Source organism: Equus caballus, chromosome 8, assembly GCF_041296265.1.
Source record: "Equus caballus isolate H_3958 breed thoroughbred chromosome 8, TB-T2T, whole genome shotgun sequence".
NCBI lineage: Eukaryota > Metazoa > Chordata > Mammalia > Perissodactyla > Equidae > Equus > Equus caballus.
The window spans coordinates 6,514,594-6,535,341 of record NC_091691.1 but is presented as its reverse complement, the minus strand read 5'-3'; the positions used below and the strand labels follow the sequence as shown (position 1 = coordinate 6,535,341).

Genomic DNA, 20,748 nt, shown 5'->3' with positions numbered 1-20,748 from the left:
TGTAAGTTGAATATTAGTCCTGAACCCAATTACTTGCCATAACTGCATCTCTACAACATTGGTCATGAGTTGGTAATTACTGAAGCTAAGTACATGGGGGTTTAGTATATTCTCCTTTCCACTTTTGAATAAATCTGAAAATTTCCACTATGAAACATTAAAAAACAAACAAAAACCTTTCTAAGCAGAATATAAATGCAATTCATAAAGGAGTTTTACTGTATAGAGTTTCTCTGAAATCCTACTATATGTGTAAGACGCAGTATAAAGAAGTTCTCAAACTTGTTAATCTACAAAATTTTTCATCCCTCCTCCCTTTTTAGAAAACAAACTCAAAGCTATACATTCACGTGTGTATGTGTATATATATGTATGTAACAGGAAACCTGCAATAAACAGATAAAGCAAAATGCAAATCAATGTAAAGATCTAATTCCCACTAGAATATAAACTTGACCAGGGTAAGGATCGGGTTTGTTTTGGTCTCTCCTCTTCCAGCCTAACACCTGGGACATAACAGCACTCAAATATTTGCAGAATTAATAAATGAATACAATTAGGTTAAATCAACAAATGCTATTAATAGTGTGTTCTTAGGGCTTCCCTATCCATTTCTCAATAGATACTGAGAGCAGCGATTATTTAAAGAGCAGCGAACCTGAAGGCTGGCCAGCTGGGCTTTGTGATATTACTTACCTCTCTGAGGCTCAGCTTCTTCCTCTGTGAAAAAGAGAGGAAGCACACGTACCTCAGTGCTATCTGAGGATTAAATTAAATAATACATGTAAAACACCACCTGGTACAGTGCCTGCCATATAAAAGAAAGGTGCCTTTCCTTTGTTCTGCTTTCTTTGATTTTTATTTTACTGGACCTGAGAATAGTTAAAATGATAAACTTAATAACTAGGCTAGGACACAGCATTTTAAAATATTTAGAATCAGCAAATATTAGATGGATAAATGTATACTGGATTCCTTAAGTTTGCATAGATACAAATACTCCAGTGGTTTTACTCTCTCTCTCCACTGGACGCTGTAGCATTCATTAAACCATGCAGTTATATTCTGGGCCCTCTCTCTGTGTGCCAGCACCATCCTACCTGTATCCCTCATTATATCCGCTCAGGAAAAATTCTAAAACTCTTCATCCCTCCTCAAACTATTTACTGTGCAAAGCACTGAAGGCAGGACTTTCTTCAGAGCCTCTACTTGCTGAAAAAATGCTTGTTCTCCACTTAGTCAACATTCTTAGGGAAGAGACAAGGGAGCAACCATTTCCCAGGCAGTGTAGCAGAAGGTTTGGTGGGGAAGAGGAGCTGTGTACAGCTTGAAAGCAAAATGATACTCTGCCCACTCTTTTGACTTGTTTTTAACCATATTTATTTTGAAATAAAGAGAACCTTAAAGAGTTTGAGGCAATTTCATGTTTACAAGAAAGTTTTCACAAGGCTGTGGAACACTGGCCTGGTCTTCATCTATAATATGGTAAGAAAGATGGTACCTACCTACTTGTAAAGATTAGATAAGTTAATATAGGTAAAGCTGTTAGAAATGCCAGACAGAGTCCATGCTTGGTTAGTGCTAGCCACTCCTTTGAGCCCCCACTACCTTGTACAGTATCTCTATCAAAACCTCTGTGACACTATTTCTCAATTATTTGTTTAATATATCACCTCCATGAGACTGGAGCTATTTGAGGGCAGAAAGTGGATCTTAATGATTGTTGTAGACCCAGTACCTAACAGTGACCTTGGCACACTGCAGGTACATAACAGGTTGGCTGAATGAAGAATCAGAAGATTAGGGAAGTTGTTAAAAGTATGAGGTATACTTGATCCAGCAATTCCACTTCTGGGTATATACGCGAAGGAAACAAAATCACTATCCTGAGAAGATATCTGCACCTCATGATCACTGCAGCATTATTTATGGTGGGCAAGACACAGAAACAACCTAAGTATCCATTGATGGAGGAATGGATAAAGAAAACGTGGTATATTAAAATAAAGTATTAGGTATACTGGGGGGTGAAAAATGTATTCTGTGAGGTATGGGACCATTTTAGAAGTACAAGAATTTCACAACCTCAGCTGAAGATCCTGGATTTGTAGTCTTGTTAAAAACCATTTGGGGGCTGGCCCCATGGCCAAGTGGTTAAGTTTGTGTACTCTGCTTTGGCAGCCTGGGGTTTGCTGGTTCAGATCCTGGGCGCAGACCTACATACCGTTCATCATGCCATGCTGTGGTGGCATCCTGCATAGAAGAACTAGAATGACCTACAACTAGGATATACAACTATGTACTGGGGCTTTGGGGAGGAGGAAAAAAAAAAAGGAGGAAGATTGGCAACAGACGTTAGCTCAGGGCCAATCTTCCTCACTTAAAAAACCCCAAATATTTAAAAGGTGCTTATGTTTGCAGAAATTGAAAAACTAATCCTAAAACTCAAATGAAAATGCAAGGGACAGGGGCAGGCCCAGTGGTGCAGTGGTTAAGTTTGAATGTTCCACTTTGGTGGCCTGTGGTTTGCTGGTTTGGACCCCGAGTGCGGACATGGCACTACTTGGCATGCCATGCTGTGGTAGGCGTCCCACATATAAAGTAGAGGAAGATGGGCATGGATGTTAGCTCAGGGCCAGCCTTCCTCAGTAAAGAGAGGAGGATTGGCAGCAGTTAGCTGAGGGCTAATCTTCCTCAAAAAAAAAAAAAGAAAGAAAGAAAATGCAAGGGACACATAACGATCTTGAAAAAGAAGAAAGAAGGTGGTAGATTCACATTTCCTGATTTCAAAAATAAAGCTCCAATAATCAAGATAGTGTGGCCCTGGCATAGGATAGACATACAGATCAATGGAACAGAACCGAGAGTCCAGATAAACTCTAACGTTTACAGTCAGTCAACTGATGTTTGACAAGTGAGACCAAGAAGAAAAGTTTTTCAACAAATAGTGATGAGACAACGGGATATCCACATGCAAAAGAATAAATCTGGACCCTAGCTCACATCACACAAAAGAATTAATTTGAAGTGGATCATAGACGAAAAGACAAGAGTAAATCTTCATGATCTTGGGTTTGGTAATGATTTCTCAGCTAAGATACCAAAAAGCACAAGGGATAAAAAAAGGAGACTGATAAGTTGGGCTCCGTTAAAACTAAAAACTTTCGTGCTTCAAAGGACACCAAGAAGTGAAAAGACAACCCACTGGCCAGGAGTAAATATCTGCAAATCATCTATCTGACAAGGGATTTGTATTTAGAATATAAAAAGAATTCTCACAACTCAACAATAAAAAGACAAAAAAACTTATTTAAAAATAGGCAGTGGGATGGGGCTGGCCCAGTGGTGTAGTGGTTAAGTTCATGCGCTCTGCTTCACTGGCCTGGGATTCACAGGTGTGGATCCTGGGCACGGACCTAGCACCTCATCAAGCCGTGCTGTGGTAGCATCCCACAGAAAACAGAGGAAGATTGGCACAGATGTTAGCTCAACAACAATCTTACTCACAGAAAAAAAGGCAGAGCGAGCATAACTCCCCATTCCTTAAGTTAGGCTGTGCAAGGTGTCTTCCTTCCAAAGAGTACGGTATGGAAAGGAGGTGAGGGGAGTAACTGCACAGTGGAGAAAACTGACAAACACTACTTCATGTTTAGAGTATGTGCCTGTGAAATGCTGTGATGAAAATGGCACTTTACCTGTGTGACTTTTCTCCCCCAAACCCGTAACCCCAGTCTTATGAGAAAAATATTAAACAAACCCCAATGGAGAGGGATTCTACAATATACCTGACCAGTACTCCTCAAAATCTCTCAAGATGACCAAAAACAAGAAAAGTGTGAGAAACTGTCACAGCCAAGAGGAGCCTCAGGCGATGTGAGGACTAAATGCAATGTGGTATCCTGATAGCATTCTAGAACAGGAAAAGGCTATTACACAAAAATTTAAAAAATCTGAATAAACTATGGACTTTAGTTAATAATAATGTATCAATAGTGGTTCATTAATTGTAATAAATGTACCACACTAATATGTTAATGGAGGAAACTGTGTGCACGGAGTGGGGAAAGATGTGGAAAGTCTCTGTACTATGTGCTCAATTTCTCTGTAAATCTTAAAGTGTTCTAAAGATAAAGTTATTAATTTTTTAAAAAGTAAAAAAAAAGGACAAAGGATTGGAATAGACATTTTCCCAAGATATACAAATGGTCAATAAGCACATAAAAAGACACTCAACATCATTAGTCATTAGAGAAATGACAATCGAAACCACAATATCACTTTATACCCATTAAAATGGCTATAATTCAAAACAAAACAGAAAATAACAAGTGTTGGACAGAAGGTGGAGAAACTGGAAGCTTCATACATTGTTGGTGGGATTGTGAAATGGTGTAGCTACTTTGGAAAAGTCTGGTAACTCCTTGAAATGCTAAACATAGAGTTACCATATAACCCAGTAATTCCACCCTTATGTAACTACTCAAGGAAATTAAAACCTACGTCCACACAAAACCTGTATACAAATGCTGACAACAGCATTATTCATAATGGCCAAAAAGTGGAAACAACTCAAATGTCCATCAACCAGTAAATGGATAAAACAGAATAGTATTCAGCCATGAAAAGGAATGAAGTACTTATATATGCTACACCATGGATGAACCTTAAAATCTTTATGCCAAGTGAAAGAAGTCAGTCACAAAACACTACATATTGTAAGGTCTAACTTGCATAAAATGTCCACAACAGGCAAACCTATAGAGACAAAAGTAGACAAGTGGTTGGAAGAGGCTGGAGGTAACAGGAATGGGAAATAGGGAATGACTGCTAATGGGTACAAGGTTTCTTTCAGGAGTGATAAAAACTAAATCATGGCGACAGCTGCACAACTCTCTAAGCATACAAAAAAACCCACTGAATTGTATAATTTAAATAGGTGAACTTTTATGGTGTGTAAATTTCAATAAAATTGTTTTTTAAAAAGTGCTTACACTCCAATTATAATATAAGCAACATCAGAAAAATTAGACTGTTTTTGGTATTATCTCCATATAATCATAATTTGGGATAGACATGCAGGAGGTTGACAAGAAGTCAAAAACATTTCGATCAAAACCTTTTCCTGGATCAAAAAACTAAACGTCTAGACTGTGGAAACTAACTATGACATCAGTTTTGGTTTAGCCTGTATCTCATCCTCAGAAAGATGTGTCACAGGTTAGCAATATTGTAAGGTCTTACAAAAGGAAGCTTTCCTGCAGAGGCTCACAAGGCTGCCTAGAGGTAGGAAGACAGCTGCAGATACCCCTACAAGCTTTCGGCACCTCTAAGCTTCCCACCAACCACTTGAATACCTGGCTCTCCAAACTACAAATGAATGAACAAATAATGAAAAAGGCTTCAACTCCTCAATTGGAACCCTTATATACTACTGGTAGAAATACAAAATGGTACAATGACTCTGGAATACAGCTTGGTAATTTCTTATAAAATTAAACATATACTTTCCAAATGACCCAGAAGTATTTGCCCAGGTGAAATGACAACTCACATTCACACAAAAACTCACAGACAAGTTTTTATAGCAGCTTTATTCATAATTGTTCAAACTGGAAACAACTCAAATTTCCCTCAAATGGGAAATAAACAAATCGTGATACAATTAGACAAGAGGATACACTTCAGCAATAAGAAGCAACACACTTCTGATAATTCACAGCAACGTGAATGAATCTTAAATGTACTATGCTAATAGAAAGAAGTCAGACTCACAGGCTTCTCCTGTTTGACTACATTTTATATGACATTTTGGAAAAGGCAAAACTATAGGGACAGAAAATGAGTGGTTGCTAAGGGCAAAGAAGGACTGATTATAAAAGGAATCTTCAAGAAATTGCTGGGGTGATGGAATTGCTCTCTATCTAGAATATGGTGGTAGTTACACAACTGTTACGTGTTTGTCAAAATTCACAGAACTGTACGCACACAACAAAAGGGTACCTTTTATTGTATGTAAAGTATATACAGAAAAGAAAAGAAAAAATTCAGTTCCCCCAATATCTAGACTTCTTCTATGTTGCCTATTAAACAGGTATGGTACTGGTTAATTTTTTAACCTTTCACCCCCAAAAATGTAAATTATAGGAGGATAATAACATAAATAGGGACTAGAAAACAGGAAATATTCATTCCAAATTATGAAAACAAATCAATAAGCTCCAAGAATCTAGATGTATATAAGGCATAAGGGCTTTATTGATAAATAAATTTACTTTTTTTTTTTGAGGAAGACTGACCCTGAGCTAACATCCATGCCCATCTTCCTCTACTTTATATGTGGGATGCCTACCACAGCATGGCTTGCCAAGCAGTGCCATGTCTGCACCCGGGATCCGAACCCCGGGCCGCCAAAGCGGAACGTGCGAACTTAACCGCTGCACCACCGGGCCGGCCCATTCCATTTACTTTTAATGCTTAATTTATTCACATAACAGAAAGAGGCTTTTAAAGATTGTTTCAACTTTAATTATTCTAAATAAACTCTCTGGTTCCAAAAATTATATAAGGTAGCTTTTCCCTCCTTGACTGCTTTCACTTTTGCATAAAACTGTATTTCCTCAATGTTTTTCCAATTTCTGGTGATCCTCCTATTTTAGAGAATTCCCAAATAAGCCCTAATGGCGATTGTTGCCGTGGGAATGAAGTCCCACAGTAATTCGTGGGAATTAATATTGGTATTTTTTCTGGTGCCCACTCCATCTTTCTTACACAGAACCTTCCCAAACAAGCCCAGTTATGTAGAATTCTCTGGGAAAAAACCCAACACAAAACCAAAAACTTGATAATATCAGTTTTATAAAATATTAAACAGAAAATTATGGCGAAATAGCCAAATTAAAACTCAGAAGAGGGGCTGGCCCCGTGGCCGAGTGGTTAAGTTCACGTGCTCCGCTGCGGGTGGCCCAGTGTTTTCTTGGTTCGAATCCTGGGCACGGACATGGCACTGCTCATCAAACCACGCTGAGGCAGCATCCCACATGCCACAACTAGAAGGACCCACATGAAGAATATACAACTTTGGGAAGAAAAAGGAAAAAAATAAAATCTTTAAAACGAAAACAAAAACAAAAAAAACCCAAAACTCAGAAGAGCAGAGGAGAGACGTCATCATCATGGTGGCATGAAATGATCCCTGTCTCTCCCCTTCAGTCTACAGGGAGTAAAACACCCATAACTCATTAAAGGCTACATTGCCCACCAGGATGCTGGAGAGATCTGCACAGTGGTACCTACAAAGGTGGGTGGATTCGAGTACATAGAGGAGACAAATCAGGAAAACAGTGGAGGCAGTGCCCAGGACCCTGGCCCCGCCAGCTGCAGCTGCTGAGCCAGATGCCCTCAGCCCCACAGAACCTGGTAGGCAGGAGTGGAGGCACATACGCAGCTCCAGCCTCATGGTTGCTGTGGTGCCTATGGCCACAGGCAACAGAACAGCAGTGGATGCGCAGCCCTGCAACCCTGGGCCACCCACCATGGCTCAGAGCTGGTAGCAGAAGTAAAGGTGCACCCACAACTTGGGTCTTCCAACTGCAGCAGTGCCTGTGACCACAAGGAAACAGGCAATAGAAGAGGCGGTGCCCTGAGAACCTAGCTCCCTCCCTACTCTCCCCCTCCCCCTGCCATAGTGGCAGTGCTTCCAATCCAGGTAATCTCAGATGTGGTGGAGGCGTCAGCCTCTCAGATGTGGTGGAGGCGTCAGCCATCCCTGTATCCCTGGTAGCAAAATCAGCAACCACAGCGACACCAGCAACAGCCAGGTACTGTGACCCCAGAGGTGCAGGTGGTGATGACACGAGTACCAGCAACACCCTTAATAGAGGTGGTAGAGGGTGAAACATATAGATCCTCAAATATAACCAGAGACAGCTCAGGTAAGAAAAACCAAAAACTGGTGCTATAGCACCACCTACTGAAACACAAAAGAAAGGCCTCTAATCTTCAACTCATTGAATAGTTAGAATCAAAACAAAGCTATACTTAAAAAAGAAAAGTGTGCTATGACAAACACATTGGCAAAGAAATAACTCATCGAGCTTCACAAAAAGCCACAGTAACAGGGCATCACAAAACCAAAATGACAATTCTCCAGAAACCAAACATAAAGTCATGGAAGACTGTCATCTAACTGATAAAGAATTCAAAATAGCTGTCATAAAGAAACATAATGAACTACAAGAAAACTCAGAGAAGCAGTTCAATGAGCTCCAGAACAAAATTAATGAACAGAGGGAATACTTTACCAAAGAGACTGAAATTCTAAAAAAACCCCAAAAACCCAAAACCAAACTAATTCTAGAGCTGAAGAACTCAATAAATGAGATGAAGAATCCATTAGAAAGCACTGGAAATAGAGCAAATCATATGGAAGAGAGAATTAGTGAGCTTGAAGATAGAAATCTAGACATGATGCAGGTAGAAGAGGAGAACTAAGATTTTTAAAAAATGTAGAAATTCTACGAGAATTATTACTCCATTAGAAAAGGCAACATAAGGATAATGGGTATCCCAGAAGGAGAAGAGAGCAGTTTTTTAAAGAAATAATAGCTGAGGACTTCCCTATTCAGCTATAGGGGAAGGAAGTAGATATACAAATCTATTATAAAGGCCATATATGATATAATATAGGCCATATAATAATAAACCTCAACATAATAAAGGCCATATATGACAGTATCTTTCTGAAAATGTCTCCTCAGGCAAGGGAAACAGAAGCAAAAATAAACAAACGGGACTACATCAAACTAAAAAGCTTCAGCACAGCAAAAGAAACCATCAACAAAATGAAAAAACCTACTAATGGGGAGAAGATATTAGCAAATCATACATGGAATAAGGAGTTAATTTCCAAAATATATAAAGAACTCATACAACTCAACAACAAAAAAACAAACCTGTTCAAAAAATGGGCAGAGGATATGAACAGACATTTTTCTAAAGAAGATATACACATAGCCAATAGACACATGAAAAGATGTTCAACATCACTAGTCATCAGGGAAACGAAAATCAAAACTATAATGAGATATCACCTGTTGGAATGGCTATAATTATGAAGATGAAAAACAACAAATGTTGGAGAGGATGTGGAAAAAATGGAACCCTCATACACTGCTGGTGGGAATGCAAACTGGTGTAGCTAATGGGAAACAGTATGGAGATTTCTCAAAAAGTTAAAAATAGAAATATGACCCAGCTATCCCACTACTGGGTATTTATCCAAAGAACTTGAAACCAACAATTCAAAGACACTTAAGCACCCCTATGTTCATTGCAGCAGTATTCACAATAGCCAAGGCATGGATGCAATCCAAGTGCCCATCAACTGATGAATGGATAAAGAAGATGTGGTATATATATACAATGGAATACTACTCAGCCATAAAAAAGGACAAAATTGTCCCACTTGCAACAATATGATGGACCTTGAGGGTATTATGTTAAGTGAAGTAAGCCAGACAAAGACAAACACCATACAATTTCACTCGTATGTGGAAGGTAAACAAACACACGGACAAAAAGAACAGATTAGTGATTACCAGAGCAGAAGGGGGTTGGGGGGGTGAACATAAGGAGTAAAGGGGCACATATATATGGTGACTGACAAATAATAATATGCAACTGAAATTTCACAATGTTATAAACTATTATGACCTCAATAAAACTTAAAAACCAAAGGGCAGAGGATCCTAAGACACATGTTTTCAAAGAAGATATGCAGATGGCCAAGAAGCACATGAAAAGATGTTCAACATCACTAATTATTACGGAAAATGCAAATTAAAACCACAATGAGCTATCACTTCACACCTGCCAGAATGGCTATTATTAAAAAGACAAGAAATAAGAAGTGTTAGAGAGGATATGGAGAAAAGGGAACCCTCATATATTGCTGGTGAGAATGTAAATTGGTGCAGCCACTATGGAAAACAGTATGGCGATTTCTCAAAAAACTAAGAATAGAACTACCATAAGATCCAGCTATTCCACTTGTGAGTATGCAACCAAGGAATACAAAAACATTAATTTGAAAGGCTATATGCACCCCTATGTTCATTACAGCATTATTTACAATAGCTAAGACATGGAAACAACCTAAGTGTCCATCAGCAGATGAATGGATAAAGATGTAGTGTGCACACACACCCCCCCACAGGAATACTACTCAGCCATAAAAAGATGAAACCTTGCTATTTGCCACAACATGGACAGACCTAGATGGTATTACGCTAAGTGAAATAAGCCAGACAGAGAAACATAAATACCATATGATTTCACTCATATACGGAAAATTAAAAAAAAAAAAAAACACAACCAAAATAACAAATAAATACACAGATACAGAGAAGTGAGTGGTGGTTACCAAAGGGAAGGGAAAAAGAGGTAAGGACATTTGTACGGTGATGAATGGAAACTAGATTTTTGGTGATGAACACAATGTTGTGTATACAGAAGTCAAATTATAATGATATATACCCCAAACCTCTGAAAATTTATAAATCATTACAGAACACTGACCTTCGAGGTGCCCCCATTCAGAATAATCAAAGCTTAACATAAATAAAACTATGTAAAGCAATTTGCACAGTGCTCAATGGTGCAGACACTTAAAGGTAGCAACGATATATTAGATTTTCATCAGGAAAGGCTAAATCTAACACGCTCAGGACTAAGAGCTATGATCTGGACAGAGCGAAAATTTTGGCAGCTGGGGCCCCTAGAGAGAGCATAACCAGATTTCCAAGAAACATAATTTAATTCTCAATTCTGTAGTAAATGATAAGTTAGTAGATGTTTGACCTTGACCTTGGCAAAACAGGCTGAAATGCTGGCCACACTACAGTAAAGCATGTGCATCTGTTTAACTCACATCTGTGGCGGCAGCACGTCCTGCTTATACTCCCAGGGCTCAATTCCTACAGAGACTTGCCTTCACAGAACCTTCCTTCCTGCCTTGCTGTACTCGGATGGGACTCTGGATAGCTGAGCTTGTTTCCTCACATTTAACAGAGGGATACCTTGGAAGGTTCCTGGGGGACTGAATGGAAGAACGTATCACAGTCAGGCACTACAAGGTCACTACTGCTAAAAACTCTAGCAGAGCTGCCGTTTTCAAGCTCCCTCATATCAAACTGAGACCACTGAACATGGCTTTGGGGAGGGAAATAAAATAATTAATTTTACTAATTTAAGTGGAGAGTAACTAGGTAAACCTGAGAAGACTTCCTTGTAGAAAATAACTCTGATTTTCCTGTTTAAAAGGCCAGTTCAGCGATTAAATCAAAGTGTAGTTCACACACAGACAGTAAATTTTGTTGCAAGATGTGGGTGAAAATACACGAAAGACTCCATACATCAATACTGGAGCCCCACTAAAAGGATCTTGTGCGGAGCACTAGTGGAGCTAAACTGCATCCTGAGTAAGGCCCTAAGGGCCGGGTGAGACTTATGTACAAAGAGACATTTCTTGTCTTCAGAGCTTTAATCTACACTGGACAGCCAAGCCTTTGAGCCACAGAGAAAATCTCTAGCAGCAGAAAGCAGGGCGATAAACTGGGACAAGTGTCCTTTCTCATAAGGACGATGTGTGCTTCCTTTCCTCTCCAGGCTGCCAAGAAGCAGAGTCAAATCTGACATTATATCACGGTAACAAAATGTTCACATAATTAAATGTACTTGCTGTATATTCTTTTTTTTTTTTGAGGTTCTGATTACTCTATATTATTTACTTTAATTGTATAACATATTCACACAGTCCTCTCTAAAGTTATCTTACATTATTTTTAACCTGGGGCAAGGGGAGAAGAATCTTGGCTCAGCCACTCTTTTTCTTTCGGTCCTCAGCTTCCTCCTCGATCAATCAATCACACTAAAGGTAGTATCTCAGATGCCTACATTCAACCATTGTTCTGAGGAGCAAAATGAGGTAACAGACATGAAACTGCTTTGAAAACGCTCAAGGTGACCTGGAGTGAATGCTTTCTTCCAACCCTGCCCAGGAGAACAAGAACGGAATAACTTGCCACAGTGCTGAACTATACTGAGTGGATTCCTTCCCTGTCCACGTTAACGTTTTTAAACAGGTAGTTTAGTTTCATAAGATCAAATAAAAGATTTCACATAAGCAAAAATGGTTCAACACACTGTCGACAGGGACTCATTCTGGAAAAAGTAAGTGGGAAGCAGATTATTTTCAAAAATAACACACTGCTTGATAATATCAGGGGTCTTCAAGTCCATCCATGGGCAATATCAAGAATTTCTACAGTTACGTCCACCTGGCAAGGCAGGGACCCATAACCTTTATATTCCCAAAGCAAAATGTGAACTGTGAACTAGAACAGTGTGTGTAATAAGTGGAAAAAGGCAAAGATTTGAGCAAAACAAATACCTTTGCTCCTCAGACATTCTTCAGGGACGTCTGTGCATAAAAGTTCTCTGCTTGACTGCATTTGGAGGTCCTCCTGCAGTAAGAAAATCCAGCGGTCAAGGAGGATTCAGAGATACCCGACCTCACAAATGCAAATTCTTCTTTGAAAGACTTCTTTATGACTCTGGAAAATTTGCTAGCAGTCACAAAGATTGGGAACTGAAGGAAACCTCAAAATAAAGTAAATATAATCAATAAAAACTTCCACTTCTCTGGAATTTGAGCTTGAAAAGCCAAGTTTCCAAGGTCTGGACAATAATAGAGGTTTAAAATGTTGAACTGCAATCCAAACAAAACCCTAGAAATACCTTCTTAATGAAGAAACAAACTGCTGCAATGTAATCTTAACTTCATCTGAAAGGAAAATATCGGGAAATAGATGCATCTCAGTCCCAAACCATATCACACACTCATTTTCTGCTCAAACTTGTCAGAAGGGCTATTTTTTCTTTTCATTCTCCTTCATCAGAGATAGAGATAAGGGAGAACACCATCAATGACAACCAGTTTCCTTCTACAGCAAGAATTCAGAAAAATGGGAAGGGACAGTGGCAGAAGGTGCACATTGTGGCAGCACCTGAAGTAAGGGGGAGATGAGCCCCAGGATGTAAGGGTTCAGCTGGGAAACACTGAGCAACCAAAACGGTTGCTTAACTGAATTTTCCTTATGGGTCACCTCTTCACTCTGCCTGAAGGCTTAACAATCTTTTTTCACATTTATTTAACTGATAACTACAAGAAGATTCTGATATCACATTCACCTAAAGCTACAGATAGTGAAACCATTGTTACAGCTTTTCATATTTTTCTCTTAATTTTTATAGCACTTAAAAAAAAAAAAAGCAAAGGCATGTGGGCTCTAAGCAAAGATCTGTGGTGGAAACAGAATCCAGGAGGGTGCAGGAAGATAAAAACGGCAAATACAGGTGAACACAGGGGGAAATAAAACATCATTGGAACTGCGAGACGAGGACTAGAATGGACTGTCATATATGAAGCAAGCCTATCTTTCATTTTCTATTGAAACTTTAATATGCAATATTTTTGTAGAGCATGAACTTAAAAACAAATATCTCCCATGTAACACTGCTGTGTTTGGCAAAAAAGCATGATGCCGGAGCAAACTTACTCGTAAATGAGGAGAAGAGAAAGCTCTTACTTACCACAGAAGGAATGATGGAGTTAGAAAATCACCATTTGGCAACCATCACATTTATAGTTATCTCAAGCAAGAATCATCAATAGATGTTAAAACTAATGGCTAAAAGTTTGAATGAGAAACAAGTATTTACATAGTCCCAAAATATCTCCCCGCAAGATACTTAGTAATTATAAAGGAGAAAATAGTAACTTCACAGTGGAAAAACCTGGCAGACCCTACCTGAACCAAGCGGTGGAAATTCACTTCCCCAGGAACGAGGCACCCCAACACCAGGTGCCTCCTGAGAGGATGCACCGAGAAGAATCAGCATCACTTCTGTGGGATTCCTGACCCCAAAATGCAAAACCAGAATCTAGTCATAAGGAAACACCAGACAAACCCAAAATCAGGGAAATTATAAAAATAAATGGCCTGAACTCTTCAAAAGTGTCAAGGTCATGGGCTGAGGAACCATTACACATTAAAGGAGACTAAAGAGAAATGACAACTGAATGCCACAAGTCGTCCTGGATTTTTCCTAGACCAAAAAACCATTTCCTTTTGCTACAAAAGATATTGACAGGACAATTGGCCAAAATTGAATATGGTCTGTAGATTAGATAAATAAATGTACTTGGATCAGTGTTAATTTCTTGATTTTGGTTAATGTATTGTGGTCACGTAACAGAATGTCCTTGTGTGCTAGGAAATACACAGTGAAGTATTTAGGCACCGGTCTGCGACTATACTCTCAAATTATTCAGAAGGAAAAAAAGCAAATGTGGTAAAATGATAACACGTGAAGAATCTGCATGAAGGGTATACAGGAATTCTTTGTACTATTTTTGCAACTTTTCTGTAAGTCTCAAATTATTTCAAAATAAGAGTTTAAGAAAACATCTTTATTTGTAATTACATTTGATCCTTTCTCCAAAATGACAGCACTCCCCACTTTTCCAGTTCTTAGGCTGAATGTTTGAGGTATGAGATTAGATGCTATTTAGAACATCTTTTCACGTTAATACTTTACGGAAAATGCAGTGTGCTAGAGTAAAAGATTATGGGATGAGGAGTGAGAGCTCTGTTCCAACCTACTAGCTACACAGCACTGAGAGCAAGCTTACAGGTGGCTGTAAGAATAAATGGGACCACAGAAACACCTAGCAAGACGCCCTGTCAGGAGTGGGTGCTCTCAGAGCAGAAGCTCCTGTCATTCATTAGACCTTAGGCACCTGTTATCCCTTTCCGTGAGAAAAGTCAATAGGACCATCACCAACAGATTCTGGTATGTCGTCTGGAGTGACTACCCTAAGTTTTTCCGGGCCTACGAGAGCCTCTGTAAAGTGAGAGCTGAGCTCAGGTCCAGCAACCTACAGGTTCCTTCAGATTCCAAAGGCCTCTGACAAGCTTGTACAATTAACCCTACTGGCTCCAGCCCCTGGAGGGGCTGCTGGGATTTCAGTTCTACCCCACTTGCTGCTCTAAAGAGGTGTCCTTAGCTGGAGGCCCCAAAATACCCTGGTGGAGAGCCAAGGCGACTGCTTCAGACATTTCCCCTTCTGCTTGGTTAGCCATGATTCCTAACAGGAAAGGAGAAAAGCAGAAGCTAGGAGTGATTCCACTCTCCCTCTGCCTCGCTGACATCTCTAAAAGGTTCTCAGTTAAGAAAAACAAGTTTCCTCTCACAGAGGGCTGGAGACCCTACAAGATTTGAGGTCTCAAATATGATCAGGAATTGACTGGGTTGAACAGAGACAGAATATGAAGCTGAGGTCAGATGTGAGGGACACCTCCCACAACCACTGCCACCACAGTGATGGGTGATCTCTAGATCAGGTGGGAGCTCTACCAGTCTGGGGCCCCAAGTGCACATGAGAGGAACAGACAGCCCACCTGTAAGCAATGGATATGTAGTATAATAATCCTGTGTGTGACTCCCCTACTCCTTCATGGTCACCCAATCATATAAGCAAGATGTGCAGAAATTCATCAGATAATTTTCTTTTCCTACAATATTTTATCAGCTAAATGTTCTAACATTCAGGATTCCTAAAGGTAGAATCCTAAACATTTCTATCACCTAGATGTTGTTAAATCTCAACATCTGATCATTAACGTACTAATATTTCTTACAAAATCTGTTTTGTATGAATCAACTTTCAAGTTAAAAGTTCACATGGATCCCTCTTTCGACGCAAGTGAGCTCACTGCTATAGTTTATAGCATTCTATAAACTATATAAATAGGAAAAGCCACATAATAGTGCAACTTGTTTTTCAAATTGACAGCAAACAAATTCTCTGCCTTGTACATCCAACACGTCATCCTCCTGCCTACTGCTTGGAATCAAAATCAACTTTTGATACTTCTTCAAGGTTGTGGCAGATTTTAGGGGGTCTTGAAAACCATTCTTAGTGTTCATTTGTAATCTTATTTCTCATTAAAAGTTGGTTGTATATCCCGGAAAAGAGGCAATTCTCTAATTCATTCCTATGAGACTAGTCCAGAGCAGGAAAAAAACACAAACATCTTAAGGAGGGAAATGAATAGATCCGGCTCTTCAACTTTTATAAGCAGGGTAGCTGGAAGCTCCTCAGGGCCTGATGTATCTCTGAGCCACAAGCCCCGCTTGTAACCAGATCCCTCTGAGTTCCTCTAAACCTGAGCTTCCTGAGCAGGAGGCAGAGGCAGATGGCTAAGCAAGGGCAGTGATGGCCCCCCATCTTGAGATGGGACTGCCTATACACTGAAGTCTGCAATTATGGGGCCACGATATGGAGCAAATGAGGTACTTCCTACTTCCTGACATTTGTGGAAACAGCCATCATTACATTCATAGGGAAGAACACTCTGAAAAGAAACGAAACTTTTGTAGCTCTAGATCTACAAAAGAGCAGCTGTAAAACAGTGAAACTTTAAATCATCGTTGCAAAGCTTAAAATGGAACTTTCCTCCACCTATCTCTCTCAATTCAGAGAAACAGCTGGTGACTAAATAAGGAGCTGATCACATTAGCTGTGGGGCATTTAATAACATTCCCCCCACAATGAATTATCTAAGAGAACTGCTACAATAATTAGGAGGAAGTTCTACCTTAAATCTCAGCAATACACCACGTGTGCTTCTCTCTCACACACTGTTAATGACATGAGATGAGAACCACGGGCAAACCATCACTGTGGGGACAACAGTGCCCTGGCAAACACAGAACAGCTTATGGCCACCGATTTTATTACTGAAAGTGTGACGGTCATATTTTTTCACCTTTAAATCACTGAAAATGAATTCTTTCCAGCAAGATTTTCTTTTAAACAAACAGCAAGCTCCTTGACATTACTGCAAATTCCCTTAGGATCACAGACTCTTAGGGTGAGAAGTAAGTTGAATGGACACAGTGCAAGCCTTTCATTTAAGTAAAGTCATAAAAATTGCACGAGATTGGGTCTTTTATGAACATGCCATTAAAAAACAAGTTTCTCCAACACCATAACATACTTCAAATGATCAATAGCCACTGTGCCTCCTTATTTGATGTCCCTTGTCCAGATACCTTAAAAGATCTGTTAAAAAAATGTATACTGAGCCTTCATATGTTACAGCTAACAGACAATTCAGAACTTTTTCTGTGTCTGTGTTTAGTATGAATAGAGTATTGCATCGTGGAACCAAAGCTTTTACAACACATTCAACCCAGGTAGATCTACCACTATGAGAAAAAATAAAATAAATAAAAATAAAAATAAAAACTTAAACACCCTACAGCTTATATCAAGCACCAAGAAAAGCAAATAAACAAAAACCAAGCACAGTATAGTTTTCAACATTAAATCATCTGTTTGGAATGTCACATACCCATCTCTTTCTTTATATCTTATTCTTAAGACCAGTCTTTTCCTCATCCTGGCTGGTAACCTTTGCATGCACCACAGTTTTGATCTCTCTCCTACCAGCGTGGAGTTCAGAACTGAATGCATTCTTTCACCATTCAGTCGGCTCTGCAGCTGTCCCTGCCTCTGCGCCTGTTCTCTGATACTTTCCCCTCCTTCTTTTTCGCCTTTCTTCTCCCCTCCCCAATAACAGTGTCCCCGATCAAAGCACAAAATTAGTTAAACAAGTTTGTATACCTTTCTGACACAATCCTAAGGCAAGAAAGAACTATTTTTTGCTGTTTTTTTCATGACTGAAATATTTCATGACTGGAATATTTAACTTTTTAAGTGGATCTTTAAAAAAGTGTTAAGTGCAGTCACAAAAGGACAAAGACTCTATGATTCCACTTATATGAGGTACCTAGAGCAGTCAAATTCAGATAGAAAAGAGAATAGTGGGTGCCAGGGGCCGAGGGGAGGGGGTAACAGGGAGATACTGTTTAATGGATATGGAGTTTTGGTTGGGAAGATGAAAAGAGTTCTGGAGACAGATGGTGGTGATGGTTACACAACAATGTGAGTGTACTTAATTCCACTGAACTGTACACTTACAAATCATTAAAATGGTAAATTTTATGTTATATGTATTTTTAAATAATTTAAAAAGGTAAAAAAAATGTTAAGACTAACATTTTAAAACAAATTGCTTCATAAAACATGTATTTTGTTGTTTTTCTTTTAACAACAACAAACCTATAATGACTTCAAGAGAAATGAAATGAATATTTAACAAAACCAGTTTAGGTGTCATCAGCGTCCAAGATATAGAAAAGTGTAAACCTCTAATTCTAAATATTGGTGTAGTTCTTCTCCACGAACTGGGAAATTCATCAAGCAGATCTAACTTAGCTAAATTCATTCAACTCATGCAACACATGCCTGGAAACCCTAGGTGGCCATCTTTCACAATTACAGCAAGTTCTTCTAAGTGGAGCTGTGCTCCACTGAAGCCTTTTCTGCCTTGACATTTTCGTCCAGGAAACAGAGAAGGGTGGGTAAGTAGTCATCTTTGAGTACTCTTCCCCAAACCTGAGCCAGTGCCTGATTGTGGGCCTCTTGCTGGTTTGAGATGAGGAACAGCTGAAGGAAAAGAATTCGGGAGAATGCTGCTACAGGCAAATCAAAGACTACTACAAAAGTCACAGAATCTCAGGATGGAAAAGAACACCTCTGAGGTTGCCTGTTCAAACTGGAACACTCTTGGCTATATTCCTGACATACAGTCACGCAGCCTCTTCATAAACACAACTTCCCTGGGCAACCTAATCCATTTCTACTCTGGTCTAGCTGTTAAAAAATACCTCATATTAAATTCTGTCTCCCTCTAGTAAGAAGAGCTTCTCTTTTACTATTATTATATTTTCAAATTTTAAATGTTTTATATTTAAATATGTACAAGAAACCTTGCAAATATTGTTTAAAAAATTTCCTGTATGGTCTTCATCCAGCTTTCCCTAATGTTAACATCTGAAATTAAACACAGCACAATTATTAATATCAATATAATACTATTAACTAATCTACAGCTCTCATTCAAATCTTGTTAATGGCTCCACAATGTCCTTTTTCGGGACCAGGATCCAATCCATGATGCATTTAGTCACCATATCTCCTTAGTCTCTTAAACTGAGATAGTTCTCTAGGTATTCATCTTTCACGACTTTGACACTTTTGGAAAGAAAGTCCCTCAATTTGGATTTGTCTGATATTTCCTCATGACCAGATTCTGGTTAGGCATTTTGGGGGCAGGAATCCCACAGGAGCATGCCGGTTCTTCTCGGTGCATCCTCTCAGGAGGCTCATTGTGTTGGGGTGTCTCATTCCTGGGCAGGTGAACTTCCATTACTTGGTTCCGGGGGCAGGGGGTGGTCTGCCAAATTTCTCCACTGTGAAGTTATTTTCTTCTGTGTAATTACTAAGCATCTTGTGGGGAGATATCTTGAGACTATGTAAATATTTATTTCTCATTCAAACTTTTAGCCACTAGTTTTAACATCCATTGATGATTCTTGCTGGAGATGATTACTACTGTGATGGTTGCCAGATGATGATTTTTTTATTTCTATCATTCCTTCTATATTTATTATTTGGAATTCTTTAAGAGCTTTCTTTTTCCAAGTTATTTATTCAATTATTTTATATCAGCATGGGCTCATATTTGTTTAGTTTTACGGGTTATAATTCATTACTATCATTATTTATTTTAAGCTCAAATCATCCCAGTTTTGGCCACTGGGAGTCCCTTCAGGTTGGCTCCTGTGTCCTTTTGATATGTCCTCATAATTTTCTGAGCAATTCACCACAAATTGTCCAGGCTTATCTTGTATTTTTCCCTGTGCCAGCCCTAGAACAGCATTTCTCCAAAGAGTCTGGTTCCTTTAATTGGAAGATGTTATGTAGAAACCAAGAGCTGGGTGCTAGGTGTGCTCATTGCTATGAGGCATCACTGCTTCTAGGCCCTGTCTCCTACACCCACACAGACGAATAATAAAACCACACTAAGGGCGGGGGAACGGAGAAGAAAAGTAACTCAAGTAACTGTGGAAAACGTTATTTTGACTATATACTCTAAGACTAAATCCAAAAAAGAATAACACAGTTTAGTAAATGTTTATGTACCTATCTGTATATATTAAAAACCCTAAGTTCATACTGCTAACTCCAATTCCAATTCCACACCACACGGTTCCTCCTAGCAACACCCCTCCCCCCTCCTACTTGGAATTTGTCAGTGAGAAACGACGCTCGCATTATCCACAATAATATTGATCAATTCACTCAATCCTAGAATACACATAAAGTAGTTTAGCGATTGCTAAGCCAAACCCCTGTGAAAAACAAATTTACTAAAATGTTATATATGCTCAGAGAAGTGTCACTTCCTCCTGTCCCTTCTATCCCATTTCCATTTCTTTCCACCCTGCCCCCACCAGCTCCCTAGAGGAAACCAAACATTTTCTGGTTTATCTTTCCTGTGTGTACACATGTGTATGCTTTATACAAATAAGCAGTTACTTGTATACTTGCTTATTTCCTCCTCTTTCTTTTATTTATTATTATTTTTTTACCCTCCCCAAAGCCGGAGTTCACAGTTGTATATTCTAGTCGTAAGTCCTTCTCATTCTTCTGTGTGAGCTGCCACCACAGTATGGTTACCAAGAGACAAGTGGTGGTGTTCCTCACCCAGCAAC

The 20,748-nt window shown here is 39.2% G+C and overlaps 1 protein-coding gene across 19 annotated transcripts in view; it reads right to left on the bottom strand.

Moving 5' to 3' along the window:
• Positions 1–20,748, bottom strand: part of PRR14L (proline rich 14 like) — a 63,083-nt gene that overhangs the window by 30,339 nt on the left and 11,996 nt on the right. For 13 of the 19 annotated variants that reach the window (XR_011441712.1, XR_011441713.1, XR_011441715.1 and 10 more), the window contains one exon: positions 12,449–12,521. The exons of 5 other annotated variants lie outside the window; for them this stretch is intronic. Coding sequence is in view for 6 of the 14 variants with exons in the window: in XM_001496455.5 (XP_001496505.2) it covers positions 12,449–12,521 (73 nt within the window). In the remaining 8 variants the exon portion in view is untranslated. Of the gene's footprint in view, positions 1–12,448; positions 12,522–17,480; positions 17,599–20,748 lie in introns of those variants that run through there. One more of the 19 variants, XM_023646829.2, reaches the window with a different exon arrangement.